Genomic DNA, 22,327 nt, shown 5'->3' on the forward strand with positions numbered 1-22,327 from the left:
ACGCAAGAAGGAAATTCCTCAGAGGGAAATTTTCTCTATTTTGATTAGGGTACACGGATATATATATATATATATATATATATATCTCAAAAATCACAGAAATGGACAATTGAGCTCTGTATGTATGATTTCATTATATGTAAATTTACAATTCAGTAAAAAGGATAATCTGCATAATTAAATCTGCATATGTATGACAGGGTCGGGTAGGGAGAGACGATTACTTTAGACGACCCCAAATCCTCATAGGTTAAAAGAAACAGCAAACTCCTGATCAGAACTGGCGAAAATGGAGAGTAGACAGCAGGGAGGGCCAAAGCCTAAGAAATCGCTACAAGACTAGACGCCGAGTTCGAACTACTGCCAGGACGGCGGCGCCCGAGCGCCCACAAAAATAAGCCCCCGCGCCATTTCCGGTACTAGCAAATCCTCCTGTATGTCCCCACTGGAAGAGTCCGGTGGGAAACTGTGCCACCGCAGGGAAGGAGCCGGCGGTAGCTTGGTTCCTGAGCGGATGCTGGGGCTGTAAGGCGCGCGCGGTCAGCTGTTTGCGGTGCAGGGAGGAGGACGCCGGGGCTCGCCTTCCCTCCTCTGCCGCCGCCGCCGCCATGATTCCGGTGTCGTTGGTGGTGGTGGTGGTGGGTGGCTGGACTGTCGTCTACCTGACCGACTTGGTGCTGAAGGTGAGGGCCTTGGGCCTAAGGTCCAAGCCCGCGGTGCCCATGGCCGGAGCGCAAGGCCTTCTTTTCTCTTCCCCTGCCTCGCGCCTCCCGGGCTGGACGGTGCCCACGTGCGACAGTCCGCGTGGTGGATCGGCCCGGTGGAGTAAATAAAGCATTGCCGGCCGCGGGAGGGGTGTGGCGGCCTGCGCGGCTGCCACCGTCGCAGTGCGGGACAGTGCAGGCCCTTCAGCCTTCGGGTCCTGCCTGGGAGGCGCCAGTGGTGGGATCGGGAGGGCCGGGGCCCTGCCAGACCCAGCCGCTGCAGTGCAGCAGGGAGGAAAAGAAAACGTCTGCTTAGTAAAGACAGTGCTTTCCCTTACTGTTTTTAAGGTCAAGACGCTCTAGAGACTCAGATATTGGAATGAATCTAAATCAAGTCGTGATTTAGATCAGTAGTCTCAAATTTTTAAATGCATATGATCGTCTGCTGTTGCGGTCAAAATGCAGATTCCGATTCAGCAGGTCTGCGGCAAGGCCTAAAATTCTGCATTTCTAACCACTTCCCAAGTGCTGCTGATACTGCCAGATCACAGAGTGTACTTCAGAGTAGCACACTCAAATAGCAAGGATTTACATAACCAGTTTCTGACTACTTGAATTCTGACTTGCACCCTGCACCCCACTTCTTCACACTAACCAGATACCTAGGTGCACGGTCCATTTTCCAGTTATTTGAGAAGGGTAGCAGAAAATCAGGAAGAGTTGTCTGACCACATGCTTCAGGCAAGCTTTTGAAATTGAGTATTGGGGGGGTAGGGGATGCGGGAGAGTAATTGTGTATGTGGAATAAGATCATATAAATTCTCAAATGTTTAATACAAATTCCAGTTATGAATAGCAAAACCTTCATGTTATGAATACCATTTAAAATAGAAAACCATAGTATTGCGTGTTTTAGCTTTAACAATAAAATGAAATGAGACTTTTCCTTCTTTCTATCATTTAAACTCGTAAAGTGCAGGAGGTTATATAGTGTAGTCCTTAGATCCAGGGTTGGGCTTCTAGCCAATGTGACCTTGGGAAAATTGCTATCTGTGCCTTGGTTTCTCGTCTTTAAATAGAGATAATAGTAAGGATCTCCTAAGATTACAGAGAGAATTACATTAGTGTATCCACATAAAGTCTCGCTCCTCAACTTGAGGTTCAAGGACCAGTAGCATTTGCATCATTTGGGAGCTTGTTAGAAATGCAGAATCCCAGGCCTCACCCCGACCTAGGGAATCAGAATCTGCATCTTAGCAAGATCCCAGGTGGCTCCTCTGTACCTGTTTGTGTTTGAAAAGCACTGATGTGGCCAGTCACAGTGGCTCACACCTGTAATCCCAGCACTTTGAAGGAGGCTGAGGTGGGAGGATTACCTGAGTCCAGGAGTTCGAGACCAGCCTGGGCAATATAGTGAGACTTTATCTCTACAAAAAATGTAAAAGCTAGCCAACCATGGTGGTGCATGCCTGTAGTCCCAGCTACTCTGGAGGCTGAGGTAGGAGGATTGCTTGAGTCTGAGAGTCAGGGGTTACAGTGAACCAAGATCATGCCACTACACTTTGGCCTGGGTGACAGAGCAAGACCCTGTCTCAAAAAAAAAAGAAAAAGCACTGATTTAAAGTACTTGGCATAGTGGTTAACATGTCATAAGCAATACGGGCCACAGTGATTTTGTTGTTTGAAAAAGCCACATGAGCCAGGTATGGTGGTGCAGCCTGTAGTCTCAGCTACTTGGGAAGAAGAGGCGGGAGGATAGCTTGAGGCCAGGAGTTCCAGGCCAGCCTGAGTAACATAGTAAGACACACACACAAAGCCACATGATTTCTTCATGTTGCATATGTGGAAAAAAAAATCTAAAATAAAAAGAACTTTTACAGCCCCTAGTCACGAGTGAGGTGACCAAGATGTCACTGGTTTCAGTGACAACCCCTAGCTCCTTAAGAGTGCACCATCCTCTGAGCAAAAGACCTAACACCCACTCAGAATATCTGCCTGGGAAATGGAGAGACCTCAACTTTTAGGAGCCTGCACCTTTAGTTTCTCTGCTTCCAGCTTGGTCTGCTGATCCATCCTCGGTTTTTCTAGGATTTCTGCATAGACATCTGTTGGAGAAGTGTGTCACTCCTTTTCCAAGTCTTGGAAAACAAGCAGACTTAAAATTTAACTACCGGAAGACTGGGAGCAGATAACATTACAGATCCAAAGCAAACAGCTACCTATATTTAGACTATGATCATTTTTTAAGACTATGATAGGGCTAAGATTTCCTTCTTGGACAGATAAGTTTCTCACATGGGTGGGCATCAATATGACAATACTTACTGTACTTACTGTAACTGAGTCAGGTATATAACACAGCCTTATGTCATCCAAAATCCTATATTAGTCAAGGACTTCAAACTTCCCTAAAGGTAAAACTCTTGTTGGGGCTGTGTATAAGCAGCTATTCCCACAACCCCAGAGAATTTAAGGGACATTACTAAGCCCAAGATGGTTTTAGATAAGTTTTTTACTTTTTACATGATCAAAGTTGGCCTAACTTCTTAGGGTTGTTGCTCAGAAGAAGAAAGCAAGCCCTGATTGCAACTGTCCCTTCTCTTGGATTGGTTGGGGTTTTTTTTTTTTAATTATAACACAAGGCTTCTAGACCAGTGCTGTCCAATATGGCAGATATTAGCTACATGTGGTTATTGAGCCTTTGATCAGAGCTAGTCCAAACTGAGATGTGCTGTAGGTATAAAGTTGATGTTGAAATTCAACGAATTAGTACCCCCCAAAAAGTAAAGTATCTCAACAATAGTATATGTTGATTACATGTTGAAATATCTTGGATTTTGGGGTAAAAGTATATGAAAATTAATATTTAAAATTTGGCTGTTAGAAAATTTAAAGTTATATATGTGGCTTACATTTGTGGCTCACATTATATTTCTATTGGACAACACTGTTCTAAGCAGGGGTCAGCAAACTTTTTGTAAAGGGCTTGGTAGTAAGTATTTTAGGCTTTTTGGGTCACACAGGGTCTCTGTCGCATATTTTTGGTTTTTATTGTATTTTTATAATCCCTTAAAAATGAAAACTATTCTTAGCTCACAAGTTGTGTGAAAACAGTCTGTAGTTTGGATTTGGCCTGCTGCCCATAGTTTACCAGACCCTAATCTCAGTAGACCAGTTAGGTCTGTGACCTTTAATATTCTGAAGAATAAACATAAAGCTTCAAGATTATAAACATTTGGGCAGTCAGCATCTTGATTTCCTCTAGAAAATACTTTGTGTTATTTTCTTACACATTATAAATTGTTCTTCAAAATTGAGTGATTAAGAACTTTTCTTTCTCTCTTAGTCATCTGTCTATTTTAAACATTCTTATGAAGACTGGCTGGAAAACAACGGATTGAGCATCTCCCCTTTCCACATAAGATGGCAAACTGCTATTTTCAATCGTGCCTTTTACAGTTGGGGACGGCGGAAAGCAAGGATGCTTTATCAATGGTATTCTTCATCTTCTTTTGTTTGGTTTAAGTTAATCATTAAGTGATCACTACAGACAGCTTGTTAAATTAACTATTTCCATCACTTTGCAGTTTTCTGAGTTTTAAAATATTGACAATATTAAAACTTTCTGGTTTTATATAACCTTATGGGATCGTATCATTGGGGCTTGCATACATTAAAAATCGAGGCATTTATGGCAATTTATGATTAGGGGCTTTATAATGATCTCTGGGACACCCAAGATACTGGCAGGTTCTGTAGATAAGCGAATGTGAGGGTCAGGGGTGGCATGGTCTAAATTTCTTTTTGTTAAAAATTTAGCCCCAAATGGATTAGAGCTAAGTGTAAACAATCAGATCATCAGAGTTAGCAGAAAATGCAATAGCAGATCAAAGCATACAAAGTGGAAAAAAGGATATAATAAAGATAAGAACAGAAATCAGTGAAACAGAAAATACACAATAGAGAAAATCAGCAAAGCCAAAAGTTGGTTCTTTGAAAATATTAATTGGGCCAGGTGCAGTGGCTCACACTTGTAATCCCAGCACTTTGGAAGGCCAAGGCAGGTGGATTGCTTGAGGCCAGGAGTTCAAGACCAGCCTGGCCAACATGGTGAAACCCTGTCTCTACTAAAAATACAAAAATTGCTGGGCATGGTGGCATACGTCTGTGGTCCCAGCTACTCGGGAGGCCAAGGCACAAGAATTACTTGAACTCAGGAGGCAGAGGTTGGCAGAGAGCCAAGATCACACCACTGCACTACAGCCTGTGTGACAGAGCAAGACCCTGTCTTAAATAAATAAATAAATAGAAAATATTAATTGATAAATCCCTACCATGACTGATGAAGAAAAAAGAAACATAAGTAATTAAAAATGAGAATTGAGGCCAGGCACAGTATTCCATGCTTCAGCCCAGGAGTTCGAGACCAGCCTGGGTAACATGGTGAAACCCCATCTCTACAAAAAATATAAAACTTAGCCAGGCGTGGTGGCTTGGGTCTGTAGTCCCAGCTACTTGGGAGGCTACATGGTGAAACCCCATCTCTACAAAAAATATAAAACTTAGCCAGGCGTGGTGGCTTGGGTCTGTAGTCCCAGCTACTTGGGAGCTAGTTGGGAAGATCACCTGAGCCCTGGGAGGTCAAGGCTGCAATGAGCTGTGACCATGCCACTGCACTCTAGCCTGGGTGACAGAGTGAGACCCTGTCTCAAAATGAAAAATCGGAATTGAAAAGAGGACATTACTACAGATTCTATAGACATTAAGAACATAGTAAGACTGCCGGGCGTGGTGGCTCACGCCTGTAATCCCAGCACTTTGGGGGGCCGAGGCGGGCGGATCACGAGGTCAGGAGATCGAGACCATCCTGGCTAACACGGTGAAACCCCGTCTCTACTAAAAATACAAAAAATGAGCCGGGTGTGGTGGCGGGCGCCTGTAGTCCCAGCTACTCAGGAGGCTGGGGCAGGAGAATGGCATGAACCCAGGAGGCGGAGCTTGCAGTGAGCCGAGATCACGCCACTGCACTCCAGCCTGGGTGACAAAGCAAGACACCGTCTCAAAAAAAAAAAAAAAGGAACATAGTAAGACTATTAAGAAAATTCTATGCCTATAAATTTGACGGTTTTAATGAAGTAAACAAGTTCCTTGAAAAACACAACTTATCAAAGTTAGAAAACATGGCAGATTATCTCCACTATAGAAGGGTAGCTTCTAATTATTAAAACAATAGAAAAAAGAAACTATTATTAAATTGTGCCATGTTAATATTTAAGCTCATTTTATCACAAAGTAAAGCTGAAATACAATGCAGACAATAGAAGAGGTAGATGAAAAAGGATGGATGTCTATAACGTCAAAAGGGCTTTCATAACGATATAAGGACAAGATCAAAACAACATTATGTAAATGAGCAAGTGCATGAGAGGAAACAAACTTTTTCATTGGGAATGATATTCAGATTCTTTAGTTATCAGAGAATTATAAATTATAAAACTGCTTAAACTAAGCTCATGCTTCAGTCAAATATTTGAAGTTCATGTAGGAAAAAGAGGCAGAGTTATTGAAATTTTTTAGCCATTATTTTAAAGCTATGAAATGTGGCTGGTCAGTGAGTTTGCTAGTCCATGAATTGAGAGAAATTGTAAATTAACATGATTTTTTTCCTTTTGACAGGTTCAATTTTGGAATGGTGTTTGGTGTAATTGCCATGTTTAGCTCATTTTTTCTCCTTGGAAAAACGCTGATGCAGACTTTGGCACAAATGATGGCTGACTCTCCCTCTTCTTATTCTTCCTCCTCTTCCTCTTCCTCCTCTTCTTCCTCTTCCTCTTCTTCATCATCTTCCTCTTCCTCCTCCTCGCTTCACAATGAACAGGTGTTACAAGTTGTGGTAAGTATCGTCTTTTTGCTTTAAATAACTATCGAAATAGAGATGCAAGATACCACTTCTGACCTAGTGTAACTCCTATCCATAATATAAATATGGAAATAAATTAAAAGTCTAATAATTTTCAAATTACCTGCTTACACAAAAAAATTAATAAGAATACAGCAAGGAATTGTTGAAATATTTGGTAGTAGCTTAGTATTAATGGTAGTAGAGAACAAATGAACCATCGTTAAGACTGTCAGCAATTACACAGATATGTGACTGAATGTCTTTTTAAGATGTTAAATGATTGTTACTTTCAAAGAATAAGCATGCTGATTTAAGATCTCTATAATGTATAAGTAAATTGCATTCCAATTCTATGCAAAGTGTTTCCTTTTCCTTTTCATGGCCTTCAGAGCCTAACCAATAATATCCGTTTAATTAAAGATATAAGACCTTTCTGAGTCGTCACTGTGATTTCTTAATATGAAGAATAATGTGCTGAGTTGTACTCCTTTAAAACTCATGTGTAGACCTATACCTTATCATTTTATGTCTCCAAAGTTTGGAAGGGGGCTTTACATTGGCTCACTTTTATTTCACATTTTTACATTTATAGTTCCCATTTCCATAAGTCATGGATGTTGTTTTTAATCGTGTTCTTATTAATGGAGTAGACTAAGGATTAGTAACAGATTGGTTTTTTTTTTTTTTTTCTTGTCTCTTTGTGGCCTCTACTAGGCTGGGTCACTGGGAAGATTTAGAAGTCATTTGTAGAAAACAATAATCTCTCCTATGGCCATAGCTCTTTCTTAGAGATTAAAAAGATTTACCAGGTGAGGCCTCAGAATAAATTATTTATTTCTTCAGCAAACATTCCCTGCCTTACAGATAAGAAAATCGAGGCACAGACATGTTAAGTCACTTGCCTGTGGTCACAACTCATAACTAGTAGATCCATCATCACTGATCTTAGAGCCTATGGACATTATGCTCCATTATTATTATCATTATTATTATTTGAAACGGAGTTTTGCTCTTGTTGCCCAGGCTGGAGTGCAATGTGGCACGATCTCAGCTCACCACAACCTCCGCCTCCCAGGTTCGAGCGATTCTCCTGCCTCAGCCTCCCGAGTAGCTGGGATTACAGACATGCGCCACCACGCCCAGCTAATGTTGTATTTTTAATAGAGACGGGGTTTCTCCATGTTGATCAGGCTGGTCTTGAACTCCCGACCTCAGGTGATCCACCTGCCTTCACCTTCCAAAGGGCTGGGATTACAGGCATGAGCCACTGCGCCCGGCCTATGCTCTACTTTTAAGAGAGGTAGATAATTCTTCAAGGAACTATAAATAATTTTACTTACAGTTTTATACCTCTAGGTATATGGTGGGAGGATAGGTGGGACTGGAGGCAAGAGAACAGGATAGTGCAGGAAATAAGGTGGGAGATACAGATAGGGTCTAGGTTATGAAGTTTATATTTTACCTGTAGGTAGCAAGTCTATACAAAATGGACCAAAGTCATTAGACTGAAGATGTGGAGATCATTTAAGAGCAGTAATTTATTTTAGAAGTGATAAAGATCTAAAATTAGTGGCAAGGAGAATGAAGGGGACAGATTGAAGTGACCTTTTGGAGTGGAATTCTCAGACCTTGGTGATGAATTAAATGTGAGACTGGAGGGAGAAGGAAAAGTTTAGGATGACTCAGGTTACATGATTGGTTATTGTTCACCAAGAAAGAGGATAAGAGAGAAATAAGCCAGTTGGAGAAAATATGATCATTGGCTTATCTGCCTGCTAGAATTAGAATGGCAAAATGTTGTTTAGGGAAGAAATTATTTCTTCTCTTTGCCACTCAGTTTATTCATAGTGCTCACAAAAATATCAGCTCTATTAGGAGAGCCGTGCTTTGGAACCATTAAGAAGTCAGCTGCCCTCTGGAGCCCACCATGCATATTAATGTATAAGTTTAAGAATGTTATGAATCCTGACTTTGACATGAGCTCTTGTCGCTTAGGTAACATACCTTCTGTTTACCCTATAATTCCCGACAGCCTTGTTCAGTATTAATTCTCCAAACCATGGCACTCTGTGTTGTTGAAAGTATTCTGTATTCAGTATTCCGGTACATCTAATACCCTGTGTGAATCATGGCAGAGACAGATGGGCAATCGTGTACTGTTGCCAACAAATAAGACCTACCATCTGTTGGTATTATCACACATTCAAATTCTTACTTTATCTCACTCACTAGTACATGCAGAAAATAATAAAGAGAAGGAAGAAATATCCTTTTGGACCAAGCTTACTGATTTATTTGAAATGAAGGTAAGGTAACCAGGATATTTTGTGATATAGAGGGTATGTATGACAATCTTAAGTATGTAAATTTAGAGAGGGTCAGAGAAAAGTGTAACACTGGAAAGATGTCTGACAACTTGGGAATGTAGCAGGTATATAAAAAGGGACATAGAAGTTCTTGAAAAAAGTTGCTCAATAGGGTCCAAGTAAAGAGAATTTCAGATAATGAACATTATAAACATATCCATTTCCTTTGACTCTTTACCTCCATATCTGGGACTCTAGCTTAAGGAAACACTTTCAAATACAGAAAAAATAGTATTCATTAAGCTCTTTAGCCTAACATTATTTATTATTATGAAGAATTAAAAGCAACCAAAATATCTGAGGAATGATTAAATTATTGGATTGTCATTCAATTAGATATTATGCACACATTAAAAATGATTATAACTAGTTTCGGCCGGGCGCGGTGGCTCACGCCTGTAGTCCCAACACTTTGGGAGGTGGAGGTGGGTGGATCACCTGAGGTCAGGATTTCGAGACCAGCCTGGGAAACGTGGTGAAACTCCATCTCTACTAAAAATACAAAATTAGCCGGGTGTAGTGGCGTGTGCCTGTAGTCCCAGCTATTTGGGAGGCTGAGGCAGGAGAACTGCTTGAACCTGGGAGGTGGAGGTTGCAGTGAGCCAAGATCGCACCATTGCACTCCATCCTGGGCAACAAGAGTGAAATCCCAGCACTTTGGGAGGCCAAGGTGGGCGGATCACAAGGTCAGGAGATCGAGACCATCCTGGCTAACACAGTAAAACCCCGCCTCTACTAAAAATACAAAAAAAAAATTAGCTGGGCGTGGTGGCGGGCGCCTGTAGTCCCAGCTACTCCGGAGGCTGAAGCAGGAGAATGGCGTGAACCCGGGAGGCGGAGCTTGCAGTGAGCTGAGATCGTGTCACTGCACTCCAGCCTGGGCTACAGAGCGAGACTCCGTCTCAAAAAATATATATAAATAAATAAAATAAAACAACAACAACAAAAATGATTATAACTAGTTTCATAACTGGAGAAAGGACACTTGGAATTAATGGAATTTAGAAAATGATTCAAGCAGCATTGTTTGAATCTTCAGTTACTAAAGGAGGCTTTTTAGATGAGATTTCTCTGTGTCCACAAAAATTCCAGTTGAATTAAAATTAAAACTTGAAACCATAAAAGACCTTGAAAGAAAAAAGCCAGGTTATCATTTTTATGAACACAGAATGAGGAAGACATAGAGCGAATAGTAGAAACCATGAATATTTTTTATATAACAGTAACACCTTTATTTTTTATTTTTTAAATACTTTATTAGAGCAGTTTTAGATTCACAGCAAAATTAAGAAGGTGCAGAGGTTTCCCCCTTACAATGATGAACAGATGTGAATATGTCATCACCACCCATAGTTTACATTAGGGTTCACTCTTGGTGTGAACCATGAATACTAATAGATTACCTATATTTTACATATTGAAAACTAAAAACAAAGTAAAATTAAAAGGCAAACAAACTGTGGAATACATTTATGTCATGTATTACAAAGGACCAATGCTGATATTTGAAGTGATCTTACAGATCAGTAAGAAAAAGATGAATACTTTAGGAGAAAACAAGTCAGGTCATCAGTAGGCAGCTCACAGAAAGACCAAAAAAAAGTCAAAAGTACAGAGAAAGTTCAGCTTTACAAATGGTCAAAGAAATGTAAATCACATTGCAGATTTGAATAAAATGAGCTTGCCCAACGTTATGGAAGGGTCTGCTTTTAGAGTACAGTTTGATGATATGTATCAAAATCTTTTAAATTTTGTGTAATAATAGCATTTACTACCCTCTCTGTGAGGCATAACATTAAACATTGGACAAAGATTAGCTCATCTAATCCTCAAAATTACCCTTTTGTGGAAATGTGGTTATTTCCATTTTAATGATGAGAAAATAGAAATGTTGGAGGAATAATGCCAACTTTCCTGAGGTCATTTAGCTAGTTAACAGATAGAGACAGGACCTCAAACCCATAATATGTCTCAAGAGCCCAATCCCTTAGCAAGTATGCTCATCTAAGAATTTCTTCCTCCAAAATATTTAGGTGTGTTTGTCCGAATATCTTCATCACATTATTTATAAGAGCAGAAACTTTTAAAACAATTAAATGCCCAACAGTTTATTCCATAGAACACAGTGTAGCTATTAAAAATCATATTGAAATAGAAAAGACTCATGGGAAGATGTCTGTGATACTGTTAAATGAAGGGGCAAATTTCAAAACCAGATTTATAATAAAAGTATAGTTTTTAAATATATGTGTACAGGAAAAGACTAGAAGGACACACATCAGAATGATTCAGAATGGTTTTGTATGTGTATGTATGTTTGGGGAGCAGAATTTTAGGCTTCTGTTTAGCTTTGAATTTTGCAGTTTTCCTGCTTTAAACATATTTTTTATAATTAATGTAATAATTATAAAAGAAAGCAGAAATTTCCTCCAGAATGATACCTTTTAGGTTCCAACTCCTGGACTGTAAGAAATAGATTTTCAGTATGTAAATGGTATTCCTGAGCCTGGTGTGTCCCACTTAGCCTAATTTATTGTCTCTCTTTAACAGATGACATAACTTGGGAGTGATTACTTATGAGAATATATCTTTGCTATCTAAAAAAAATTGCTGTGCAGCTCTTATCTTCCCTTGTGTATGCAATAATACATAACTGCACATTTTAGGAGCACATGATTGTAAGACAACTCCTGCTTCAAATGTTTGTAACATGTCTATATGTTCCAAATGCCTTAATTTCGACATTAAATTTCAATTTTAATGTATTTGTGTATCTTTCACACTATTTTTCTGACCAACATAGTAGACCAACTGATGGAATAGAAGGGTATGGTGCTCCCACACTGATCAGGATCCCTATTAGAACAGCTTTCATTACCAACTCACCTATAACTTGAGGATATTAAAATGAAAATCGCTGATTAATAATATGGGGTTCCTATATTAATCAACACAAGTACTTGGAACCTTGCAATAACATTTCAGAGGAAGGTCTAGGAATTTTAACAACCATTCCCAAATCAGGCATCCAGCCTTTGAGGGTGGGTCAGCTGCTGCCTGCTTCACTGTCACCCTGCATTCCTTGGCACTTTGCTGGGCTCCCTCATTCTTTCCCATGGTGAAGACTCCAGGAAGCTAAAGTTTGAACTGTTTAACCTGGTGTTTCCCATTCTCTTTAGATTGGTTTTGTGCTTGTTCCAGAGAAACTGGCTAGTTCGAAAAATGAAATAGTGTTTTTGCTTTTTATTATGATAGAAATGGAGAAGTGAACCATTGTCATATTACTTTTAGTTTGCAGAACATTCAGCTTGAAGGTTTAATACAGAATGAACATCATGTATCTTAGTGCCCAAGTGGGACTCCCCTGCACCCCCACTGATAATTGCTGCCATATTGTGTCTATGAACAGGTTCCTGGTATAAATTTACCCGTCAATCAACTGACCTATTTCTTCGCGGCAGTTCTCATTAGTGGTGTTGTACATGAAATTGGACATGGGATAGCAGCTATTAGGTAATGATATTTACCTTTTTCTTCATACTACATGCAAAAAAAAGCTTTTCATTTAGGAGAATTTATTACTAAAATCTGCTACATTTGATACTTCACTATTTTTCTTTCTGTGGCTATTTCCTAGTGCATAGCCATCATTTGTTACTTTGAGGAAGCTTCTTTTTTTATAGAGAAGATTAATATGTTGATGAATATGCTCTGTTAACCACGGGCATATCTGTAATCAGGGTCTTTCTATCCTTTGCCTTTGCCAGCGTGGTTATCCTCATGATGCCTCAAAGATTTTTTTTACCAAATCCTGAAAGCCAATCTTTCTGTTCATCATTGAGTCAGAATGATAACCACTGTACTCAAAACCCACTCACCTTAGAACTTTATTTGACTTATCAGCTGAAATAATTTCCTGCTTCTGCTTATGTCCTCTGCTGGCTAGAGCAAGAAAACTGAAAGCACTGAGTTTAACAAATATCATAGTCTATCTGGAAACCCAAGTGGAAGATAAGATGAGACCTGGGACTAGCTTTGAGTATCACGCTCTGTTCTTGGTCTTGGCTTCCCAAATGTATCACTGTAACTATACCTAAGCATTTAGAATCCTATAACGCATACAAAATCATGATGGGGAGAGGGCCACGTCACAACTCCTCTGCTACCTCCATTGCTAATTACTGCCATAATTAGCAAGCATGCTAATAGGAATGTGTTTTATCCTTTTGGTGTGTGGACCAGAGAAAAGGTTAAAAACCTCTGTTTTGGAAGAGAAGGTGTAATCACTTCTTATTACTTTCCAGTTGTTTATGAACAAGAGTCTATTTATTGGCAATAAATCCTCATCTTGACAGAGCATATACTATTACACAGGTGTGCACAATAGTGGCTTAAAGTGGTGGCTGCTGGGTTTCTTTTTCTTTTTAAATCTCCTTCACCTCTGCTTCCATGTTTTTAGCTTTGCAGCCTTTAGGATTTTACCTACAGACACATAGTTAATAACAGCTTAACAATTTACAGTATGTTTGTAAAAATAACTTGGGTAATTTTTTTTTTAAATCCCAACTGCCAAGAAAAAAAATGAACTGTACAGCTGTCTTATATATTTAGTATTAAGCAACAGCACAATATATTTAGGTGATACTTTTTTCTAGGGGGCCTGGTTGGTTTTATGAGACTTAAATATTAATTTTTGGAAAATGAAGTGATAAAAAAAAAGGTTCTTTTTTTTTTTTAATATGGAGAGCAAAACCTGCTGAAAAAACTGGTTCTCTTAAGGACAATCTGAGCATTATGCATGTTTAAACATACTTACTTAACGTTAGCTCGATAGGAATACACCTAGATAGATCTCTACCATTATTTATTATTGCTAAGACAAATACAAGTTATTAGGTAATTTACTTGAATTATATAGTCTCCTGTGTCCTTCTCTGATAATAGTTCAGAGTAAACCATAAAAATGTTTTCCATTTAGTTTCTCATAAAAGCCATTTCTGTATATATGTGACTAACTTCAATTATTTGCTCAACACATTGGTTTCTAAAAATTTTGAAGTGATGTCTATTTCAGTATGCCCTATGTTACAAAATTCAATTTCACAGATAACCAAATCTGTACATTATTATAAAATTAAGATTATATATAGTATAGATATAATTTTTTGGCTGTTCAGAGGGACTTTTTGTTTTTTAAGCAAGAATTCAAATTACAGGGAAAAGTTTTAAGATTATGTATACTATTAATTTGATAAATATAATAATATTAGTAAACTCCTTTTTCTTATGTGATTTCTTAGGGAACAAGTCCGATTTAATGGCTTTGGGATTTTTCTCTTCATTATTTATCCTGGAGCATTTGTTGATCTGTTCACCACTCATTTGCAACTTATATCACCAGTCCAGCAGCTAAGGATATTTTGTGCAGGTAACAGACTTAATTTTGTTTTAATATTCATCTGTGCTTTTAGTTTTGATTTTCTATGGTAAGTGGTTTTTGGAAAATATATCACAAATGACAATACGTTATCTTTTGGTAAATAACTTCAGTTTATAAGACCCCCTCAAAAGTAGAGGAGTAAAATAATTTACATTCCAGTTTCTTCCTTAAAATCAACTAAAAACAACATAAATTAATTTTTAAAAATTTAAAAACAGAAGAAAACTTTGTTTTGTCCACAACATGAACTCACAAACTATGAAGAATGTCAACTCAGCTGAAATAGAATGAAATTTGCATCAAATCAAGGGAGAACATGAAGAATTGACTAAGAGATAAATCAAAAGTATCCAGGAATGGAGAAGAAGGGTTATGAAAGGATGGGTAGTGAACTCTAGCACTGTCAGAGTTCAGTCAGAGAAACAGAATCCCTTGGAGATGGAACTGCAGTTCCAGCTGAGTGAAACTGACATAAGACAAATTCATCAAAACCCTGCATCACTTTTAATGGAATAACTGAGGCTAAGCAAGTGTGGAATTAGAATTCTCAAACTAACAACAACAACAAAAAATTGAAGGTGGGAAAAACAAAAACAGAAAATGTAAATACTAATTTCCTCAACTTCATAGTGGAGAGGACATCTGCCTGAACTTGATAAATCAAGAAATAGAGGCTTGAGTATATCACTTAAGATTGTAAATGTAAACAAGATCTTAAAAACACACATAAACTTTTCGAGTTATCACAGTGAAAGCATGAAACACAGACCAAAGAAAACAGACCCTATATCAAAAGATAAACCATGGTAATGAATTTAAGACCAAAACACATTTATTTTGTCAATAAACATAAATGAAATAAGCTCACCTACTGAAAGAAAGATGCCCTTAGTTTGTATTTAAAACATGTCTCAAATGTGTGATGTACAAAATAAATCTGTCTAAAAATTACTCAAAAATATTGAAAGTAAAATGATGAGCAGAACATAACATGCAAATGGGGACAGAAAATAGGACCAAAAGCATTATGTCAGACATTGGGGGCCATTTAACAATAATAAGGAATATAAGCCACAATGAAAATACAACATTTGTGAATCTTACTGTATCAAGTAACAAACCATCACAGCAAAACAAAAATGGGAAAAGTATAAGACGAAACAGAAAGGTAATAAAAAGACTCACCTTTTAATACATGGCAGATAAGTATAAAAAAGTTAGGCTAAGGTAAAAATAGGTATGTCAAACTCTATTCCATGAACACAGAAGACAATATTTTTTTTCAAATGCCCATGGGACTTAAAGTCTCAGTAAATTCCCAAGAGAAGACTAGCAAACTAAGTAAAAACTACCTGAAATTTAGAAATTTATCTTAATCACACCTTGGATCAATTTAATTCAAACCTGTGATTTCAGTAGATTTAAAAATTATGATGATGAAATCATTTTGCTGAGATAATGTTTAAAGTTTTGCTAAAAGAAAAATGCACTGCCTTAGGCAGTTATGCAATTACAAATGGAAATAGATCAGTTAAGTATTCAACCTAAGTGAGAAAAGAACTGTAAAATAATTAAGAAATTAGGACATAATTAGTAAGGATATAGGCAGAAAATAATAAATTAGAAAAAACAAAACTAGATCTGTTAAATCCAAGAGCTCTTAAAAAAAAAAAAAAAACAGGTCGAACAATGAGAAAAAGCATCTAAAGACAATTAGCAATCAGATTGTGGAATGACAGTTGATAACAGAGAAAATAAAAACAATTATAAGTATTCTTTGCTCATCTCCACAAAAAATTTCAAAAACCTATATAAATATAAGAAAATAAAAATAGCTGAAATTAACCCAAGAGGCAATCAAAAAAATCTAAATAGGCAAATAATTATAATGGGAGAAATTAAGAAAGTTGATAAAGAATGCCCTTTCTTTTGAGATGGAGTCTTGCTGTGTTGCCCAGGCTGGAGTGCAGTGGCCTGATCTAGGCTCACTGCAGCCTCCACCTCTCAGGTTGAAGCAATTCTCCTGCCTCTGCCTCCCGAGTAGCTAGGATTACAGGCACGAGCCACCACGCCCAGCTAATTTTTATATTTTTAGTAGAGACGGGTTTTGTCATGTTGGCCAGGATGGTCTCGAACTCCTGTCCTCCTGCCTCAGCCTCCCAAAGTGCTGGGATTACAGGTGTGGGATTATTGTGCCTAGCCAAGAATGCCCTTTACTATGTGGAATTCTTTCATACCTTGAATGAAAAACTTTTCTTTTAAATTCAAATTTACTATAAACTTTCCAGATCACATAGAGAAGGAAACTAAGATTTTTTTCTTAAAGCCAAATACAACACTGATTAGAACATCTGGTGAAGCACAAAACAACCTACAGACACATGACCTATCAAGAATACACTGGTGGCTGAAATCTGTTTGAATGTGATAAATATTATTTGCCACTAGGGAAAAAAAATTCATCTCAGAAGATATTGAGACAGTCTTTAACAAAATTCAACATCCATTAATACTTTAAAAAATCCTGGCCAGGTGCGGTGGCTCACGCCTGTAATCTCAGCATTTTGGGAGGCTGAGGCGGGTGGATCACAAGGTCAGGACATCCGAGACCATTCTGGCTAACACGATGAAACCCCATCTCTACTAAAAATACGGAAAAAAAAAAAAAAAAAAAGCCGGGTGTGGTGGCGGGCGACTGTAATCCCAGCTACTCTGGAGACTGAAACAGGAGAATCGCTCGAACCCAGGAGGCGGAGGTTGCAGTGAGCCGAGATCGCACGCCACTGCACTCTAGCCTGGGCGACAGAGCGAGACTCCGTCTCCAAAAATAAAAAATCCTTAGTAAAAGTAGGAATAGCTGCATACATCATAATAGCACAACACTTAGCACTCCTATTAAAGGACAAGACAAATTCTACTATCAACTATTACTGATATTAAATGTCGTGTTAGTGCAATTAAATAAGAAAAGCATAAAAGGAGTAGGCTTTTTTGGCAGATACTGTTATATGGGATAGAAAGGAGGGGAAGACATGAAAATCAACTGAAATGAAATACATAAAAAATCAGTAAAGAGCCTGTTTAGGAAATATTCGAAAAACAATACCTGGGCGGGGCTGCAGGGCGGCGCACGTGAGTACGTGGGCATGTGCGTGTGTACGTGGGCATGTGCGTGTGTACGTGGGCACGTGCACGTGCTTTTGGGGCCGCCAGACGCGCCAGTTGCCTAGGCGCATGCGTCTGGTATCCCAGAAGCACCTGCGCCTTCCGCCTCAGCCGCTCGTGCTTTCCTCAGGCTCGCGCCTTCCCCAGACTCGGCGCCTTTCTCTGCAGCTCGCGCCTTTCTCTGCAGCTCGCGCCTTTCTCTGCGCTCCAGCCTTTCTCTGCAGCTCCCACCTCACTCCCCTCAGCGTTCTTTTTCCCACGGTCTTCCTGTTGCTGCTAACCTAACTCTCAGCCATGGCCTCCAACGAAGATTTCTACATTACACAAGACCCGGAGATCCCGGCAGATATTGTGGGGCTCCACGACATCAATGTGGAGCCCCTTCCTATGGTGGACATTCCGATGGAAAGCATCCAGTACGAGGATGTCGATGGCAATTGGATCTATGGTGGCCACAACCATCCTCCTCTGATCGCGCTGCAGCCGCTCTTCATGAACACGGGCTATGGCGACCACGACCAGGAAATGCTCATGGTGCAGACACAAGAGGAAGTGGTGGGCTATTACGGCTCAGACAACCTGCTAGGCAACGACTTGGAGGACCAGTTGGCCATCCCGGATAGCACTGAAGACGAGCACTTCCAGCTGACCCTGGCCTCTCTGTCAGCCTCGGCGGCATCGACATCAACCCAGAGCCGCAGCAAAAAGCGCAGCAAAAAGCCCAGCAAAACGCCCAGCAGCAAGAGTGCCACCAGCGCTGAGGCCACGCCGGCGGGCAGCAGCTCCAACGAGGGCAGGAGGAAGTGGGAGCAGAAGCAAGTGCAGATCAAAACGCTCGAGGGTGAGTTTTCCGTGACTATGTGGTCCCCTAACGATAACAATGACCAAGGGGCAGTGGGCGAAGGGCAGGCTGAAAACCCACCTGATTATTCCGAGTACTTGAAAGGGAAGAAACTTCCTCCTGAGGGATTACCAGGCGTTGATCTCTCAGATCCTAAACAGCTGGCAGAATTTACTAAAATGAAGCCCAAAAGGTCCAAAGGAGAACTTCCCAAAACAGTCCCTTGCTCTCATAGTGGCTGCGAAAAGATGTTCAGGGATTACGCCGCCATGAGAAAACATCTCCACATCCACGGGCCCAGAGTCCACGTATGTGCAGAATGTGGCAAAGCTTTCATTGAGAGCTCAAAGCTGAAACGACACCACCTGGTCCACACCGGCGAGAAGCCCTTCCAGTGCACATTCGAAGGCTGCGGGAAACGCTTTTCCCTTGATTTCAATTTGCGCACACACTTGCGCATCCACACCGGCGATAAGCCCTTCGTGTGCCCCTTCGATATCTGCAATAGGAAGTTCGCTCAGTCAACCAACCTGAAAACCCACATTTTAACGCATGTGAAGAGCAAAAACAGCCCGTGAAAAGGAGAAGACCCCTCTCAGACTTGGGAAGTATCTTCCAGGACTGCGGTAGGGAATAAATATGCCTCTCAAAGCTTTGTATGTTGTTTCTAAGAGTTTTAAAACACTGAATCCTACACATCTAAGGTTCGTGTTTTGTTAGAGTAGTAGAAGTACAATTTAAAAGCTTTTTTAAAAGGAAACCTTGACGTAAGATAATAGTGCTAAGATGCCATAGCTTGTTCTGTAACAGCGTTTTTGTAAAGTTTGGTCCCAACAGGAGAAAAGTTCTTAGACTTCACATCAAGAGACGGTTCTTACAAACTGTGTTTAAAATGGGACTTTTCACATTCTTAGAAATAGGAAGTTCATTTATTGTTTAAAATGCTTTTTAAAAACTTGTAAAAAATTCAAAATGTTCATGTTTATACTTTTAGGAATATGCTTAATAAGTCTATGTATGGTTTTTCTGGAGGTTGATAACTTTGGGAAAGATTTACTTTAAAAAAGTGAACAATTATATGCATACGCGAAGTATTTTCCTGCTTAAAAAAGTTATATCGGTGCTATTTGTTTTAATTTTGGTTGTATTCTTGGATGTTAACACATCTTGCATTTTAGCTGTATTAGGTTATGTAGTATTGATATTAGGTGATTTAATAGTACTAGTTTAAACCTATTTTAGTCATTTTATTTTCCCCAAAATACTACCAGATGCTGTTTAGTGTAATTTCTCTGCCTTTTCAGTTAAAGCAGTGCTCAGTTGTAGAATATATTGTGTGTATGTTGACTTTAACACTTAAGAAGTACATTCTGTGTAATAGAAAAAGCAACTTCTTTCTAAAGAAGGAAGAAAGTAATTTGCCTATATCAATACAGAAGCTAGAACTAAAGAAAAGGGGGAGGGTGCTACTGGCATCTGGTGGGTGGAGGGAGATCAGGAATGCCACTAAACATCCTACAATGCACAGACAGCCCCACAAAACAAATAATTATTTGGCCAAAATGCCAATAGTGCCTGGTGCAGGGGCTCACACCGTAATCTCAACACTTTGGGAGGCCGAGGTGGGTGGATCGCTTGAGCTCAGGAGTTGAACATCAGCCTGGGCAACATGGCAAAACCCGGTCTCTACCAAAAATACAAAAATTAGCTGAGTGTGGGGCACACACCTGTGGTCCTAGCTACTCAGGAGGCTGAGATGGAAGGATCACTGGAGCTGGAGTAGTTGAGGCTGCGGTGAGCCGTGATCGAGCCACTGCACTCCAGCCTGGGTGACAAGAGTAAGACCTTGTCTCAAAAAACGGGGGGTGGCAGGGGGACTGGGCATGGAGCTCCTGCCTGTAATCCCAGCACTTTGAGAGACTGAGGCAGGTGGATCACTTAAGGTCAGGAGTTCAAGACCAGCCTGTCCAACATGGTGAAACCACCCCCCGGCTACTAAAAATACAAAAATTAGCTGTAGACTTCATAGACTTCACATCAAGAGACGGTTCTTACAAACTGTGTTTAAAATGGGACTTTTCACATTCTTAGAAATAGGATGTTCATTTATTGTTTATAATGTTTTTTTAAAAATTGTAAAAAAATTCAAAATGTTCATGTTTATACTTTTAGGAATATGCATAAGTCTATGTATGGTTTTTCTGGAGGTTGATAACTTTGGGAAAGATTTACTTTAAAAGAGTGAACAATTATATGCATATGCGAAGTAGTTTCCTGCTTTAAAAAAGTTATATCGGTGCTATTTGTTTTAATTTTGGTTGTATTCTTGGATATTAACACATCTTGCATTTTAGCTGTATTAGGTTATGTAGTATTGATATTAGGTGATTAACAGTACTAGTTTAAACCTATTTTAGTCATTTTATTTTCCCCAAAATACTACCAGATGCTGTTGTTTAGTGTAATTTCTTTGCCTGTTCAGTTAAAGTAGTGCTCAGTTGTAGAATATATTGTGTATATGTTGACTTTAACACTTAAGAAGTACATCTTGTGTAATAGAAAAAGCAAAATAAAATACCTCTTCTAAAGAAGGAAGAAAGTAGTTTGCTTGTATCAATATAGAAGCTAGAACTAAAGGAAAGGGGGAGGGTGCTACTGGCATCTGGTGGGTGGAGGGAGATCAGGAATGCCACTAAACATCCTACAATGCACAGACAGCCCCACAAAACAAATAATTATTTGGCCAAAATGCCAATAGTGCTGGGTACCAAGGGCTCACACCTATAATCTCAACACTTTGGGAGGCCGAGGTGGGTGGATCGCTTGAGCTCAGGAGTTGAACATCAGCCTGGGCAACATGGCAAAACCCGGTCTCTACCAAAAATACAAAAATTAGCTGAGTGTGGGGCACACACCTGTGGTCCTAGCTACTCAGGAGGCTGAGATGGGAGGATCACTGGAGCTGGGGAAGTTGAGGCTGTGGTGAGCTGTGATTGGGCCACTGCACTCCAGCGTGGGTGACAGAGTAAGACCTTGTCTCCAAAAAAAAGGGGGTGGTGGGGGGGCGGGCATGGGGCTCCTGCCTGTAATCCCAGCACTTTGTGAGGCTGAGGCGGGTGGATCACTTAAGGTCAGGAGTTCAAGACCAGCCTGTCCAACATGGTGAAACCACTCCCCAGCTACTAAAAATACAAAAATTAGCCAGAGGTGCTGGCATTACCCCTGTAATTCCAGCTATTTGGGAGGCTGAGGCAGGAAAATCGCTTGAACCCAGGAGGCGGAGGTTACAGTGAGTTCAGAGAATGCCACTGCACTCCAGCCTGGGTGACAGAGTGAGACTCTGTCTCAAAAAAAATAAAATAAATGCCAATAGTGTCCCTGTTAAGAAATCCTGCTGTAGAAAAAGTAAGAGTTTATAACAAAGATTCCAGAGTTTTGCAGTACTTATAAACAAATCATTAATGGACAAGAGGTTGTTTAGATGAAGGAAATGTGTGTGCTCCACCACCCTCATTGCCATTTAACCAGCATGGGTAAATCCAGAATCAGAGGGGTGATCTGGTACTAGCTGCATGCCTGACGAGATAAGAGACTAGGCAGATAGTCAAGGAATCAGTGCTGCTGAGTGTCCCAGCTTTTATTCATTTGTTCATGTCTGGTTTCTGTGACTAGCAACTGGGCTGGAGTTGGGGAATTCATAGTGGTATCCTGAATTAGTTTCCCCAGAGTAAATTCCTGCGCATCAAAGGATTAGGTTTTTTTTGTTTTGTTTCATTTTAATTTTGTTAAGGAAGCTATGAAAGCAGTACAAGAAAATACATGTGAATATCTTTTATAATCTTGAAGTGGAAAAGCCTTAGCACAAGAAACTATTTGACCACACAAAAATTTAAAGTATCTATACAGGCA

At 39.7% G+C, this 22,327-nt stretch overlaps 3 protein-coding genes across 7 annotated transcripts in view; all 3 read left to right on the plus strand.

Moving 5' to 3' along the window:
* SMS (spermine synthase) overlaps nucleotides 1–22,327 on the plus strand; it is an 863,947-nt gene that overhangs the window by 705,898 nt on the left and 135,722 nt on the right. The gene's annotated exons all lie outside the window — the stretch shown is intronic.
* The window catches only part of MBTPS2 (membrane bound transcription factor peptidase, site 2), a 58,426-nt gene continuing 36,516 nt past the window's right edge, over nucleotides 418–22,327 (plus strand). For 4 of the 5 annotated variants that reach the window (XR_007722379.1, XM_050775123.1, XM_050775125.1 and 1 more), the window contains exons 1-5: nucleotides 469–683; nucleotides 4,051–4,199; nucleotides 6,381–6,597; nucleotides 12,382–12,485; nucleotides 14,273–14,400. Coding sequence is in view for 4 of the 5 variants with exons in the window: in XM_050775123.1 (XP_050631080.1) it covers nucleotides 609–683; nucleotides 4,051–4,199; nucleotides 6,381–6,597; nucleotides 12,382–12,485; nucleotides 14,273–14,400 (673 nt within the window). In the remaining variant the exon portion in view is untranslated. Of the gene's footprint in view, nucleotides 684–4,050; nucleotides 4,200–6,380; nucleotides 6,598–12,381; nucleotides 12,486–14,272; nucleotides 14,401–22,327 lie in introns of all 5 variants that reach the window. The other variant, XM_050775122.1, reaches the window with a different exon arrangement.
* On the plus strand, nucleotides 17,215–21,510 carry YY2 (YY2 transcription factor). Its single transcript, XM_050775126.1, has one exon. It carries the CDS (start codon nucleotides 17,872–17,874, stop codon nucleotides 18,994–18,996), a length of 1,125 nt encoding a protein of 374 aa, XP_050631083.1. The 5' UTR covers nucleotides 17,215–17,871; the 3' UTR covers nucleotides 18,997–21,510.

This window comes from Macaca thibetana, chromosome X (genome assembly GCF_024542745.1).
Source record: "Macaca thibetana thibetana isolate TM-01 chromosome X, ASM2454274v1, whole genome shotgun sequence".
Classification (NCBI taxonomy): Eukaryota; Metazoa; Chordata; class Mammalia; order Primates; family Cercopithecidae; genus Macaca; species Macaca thibetana.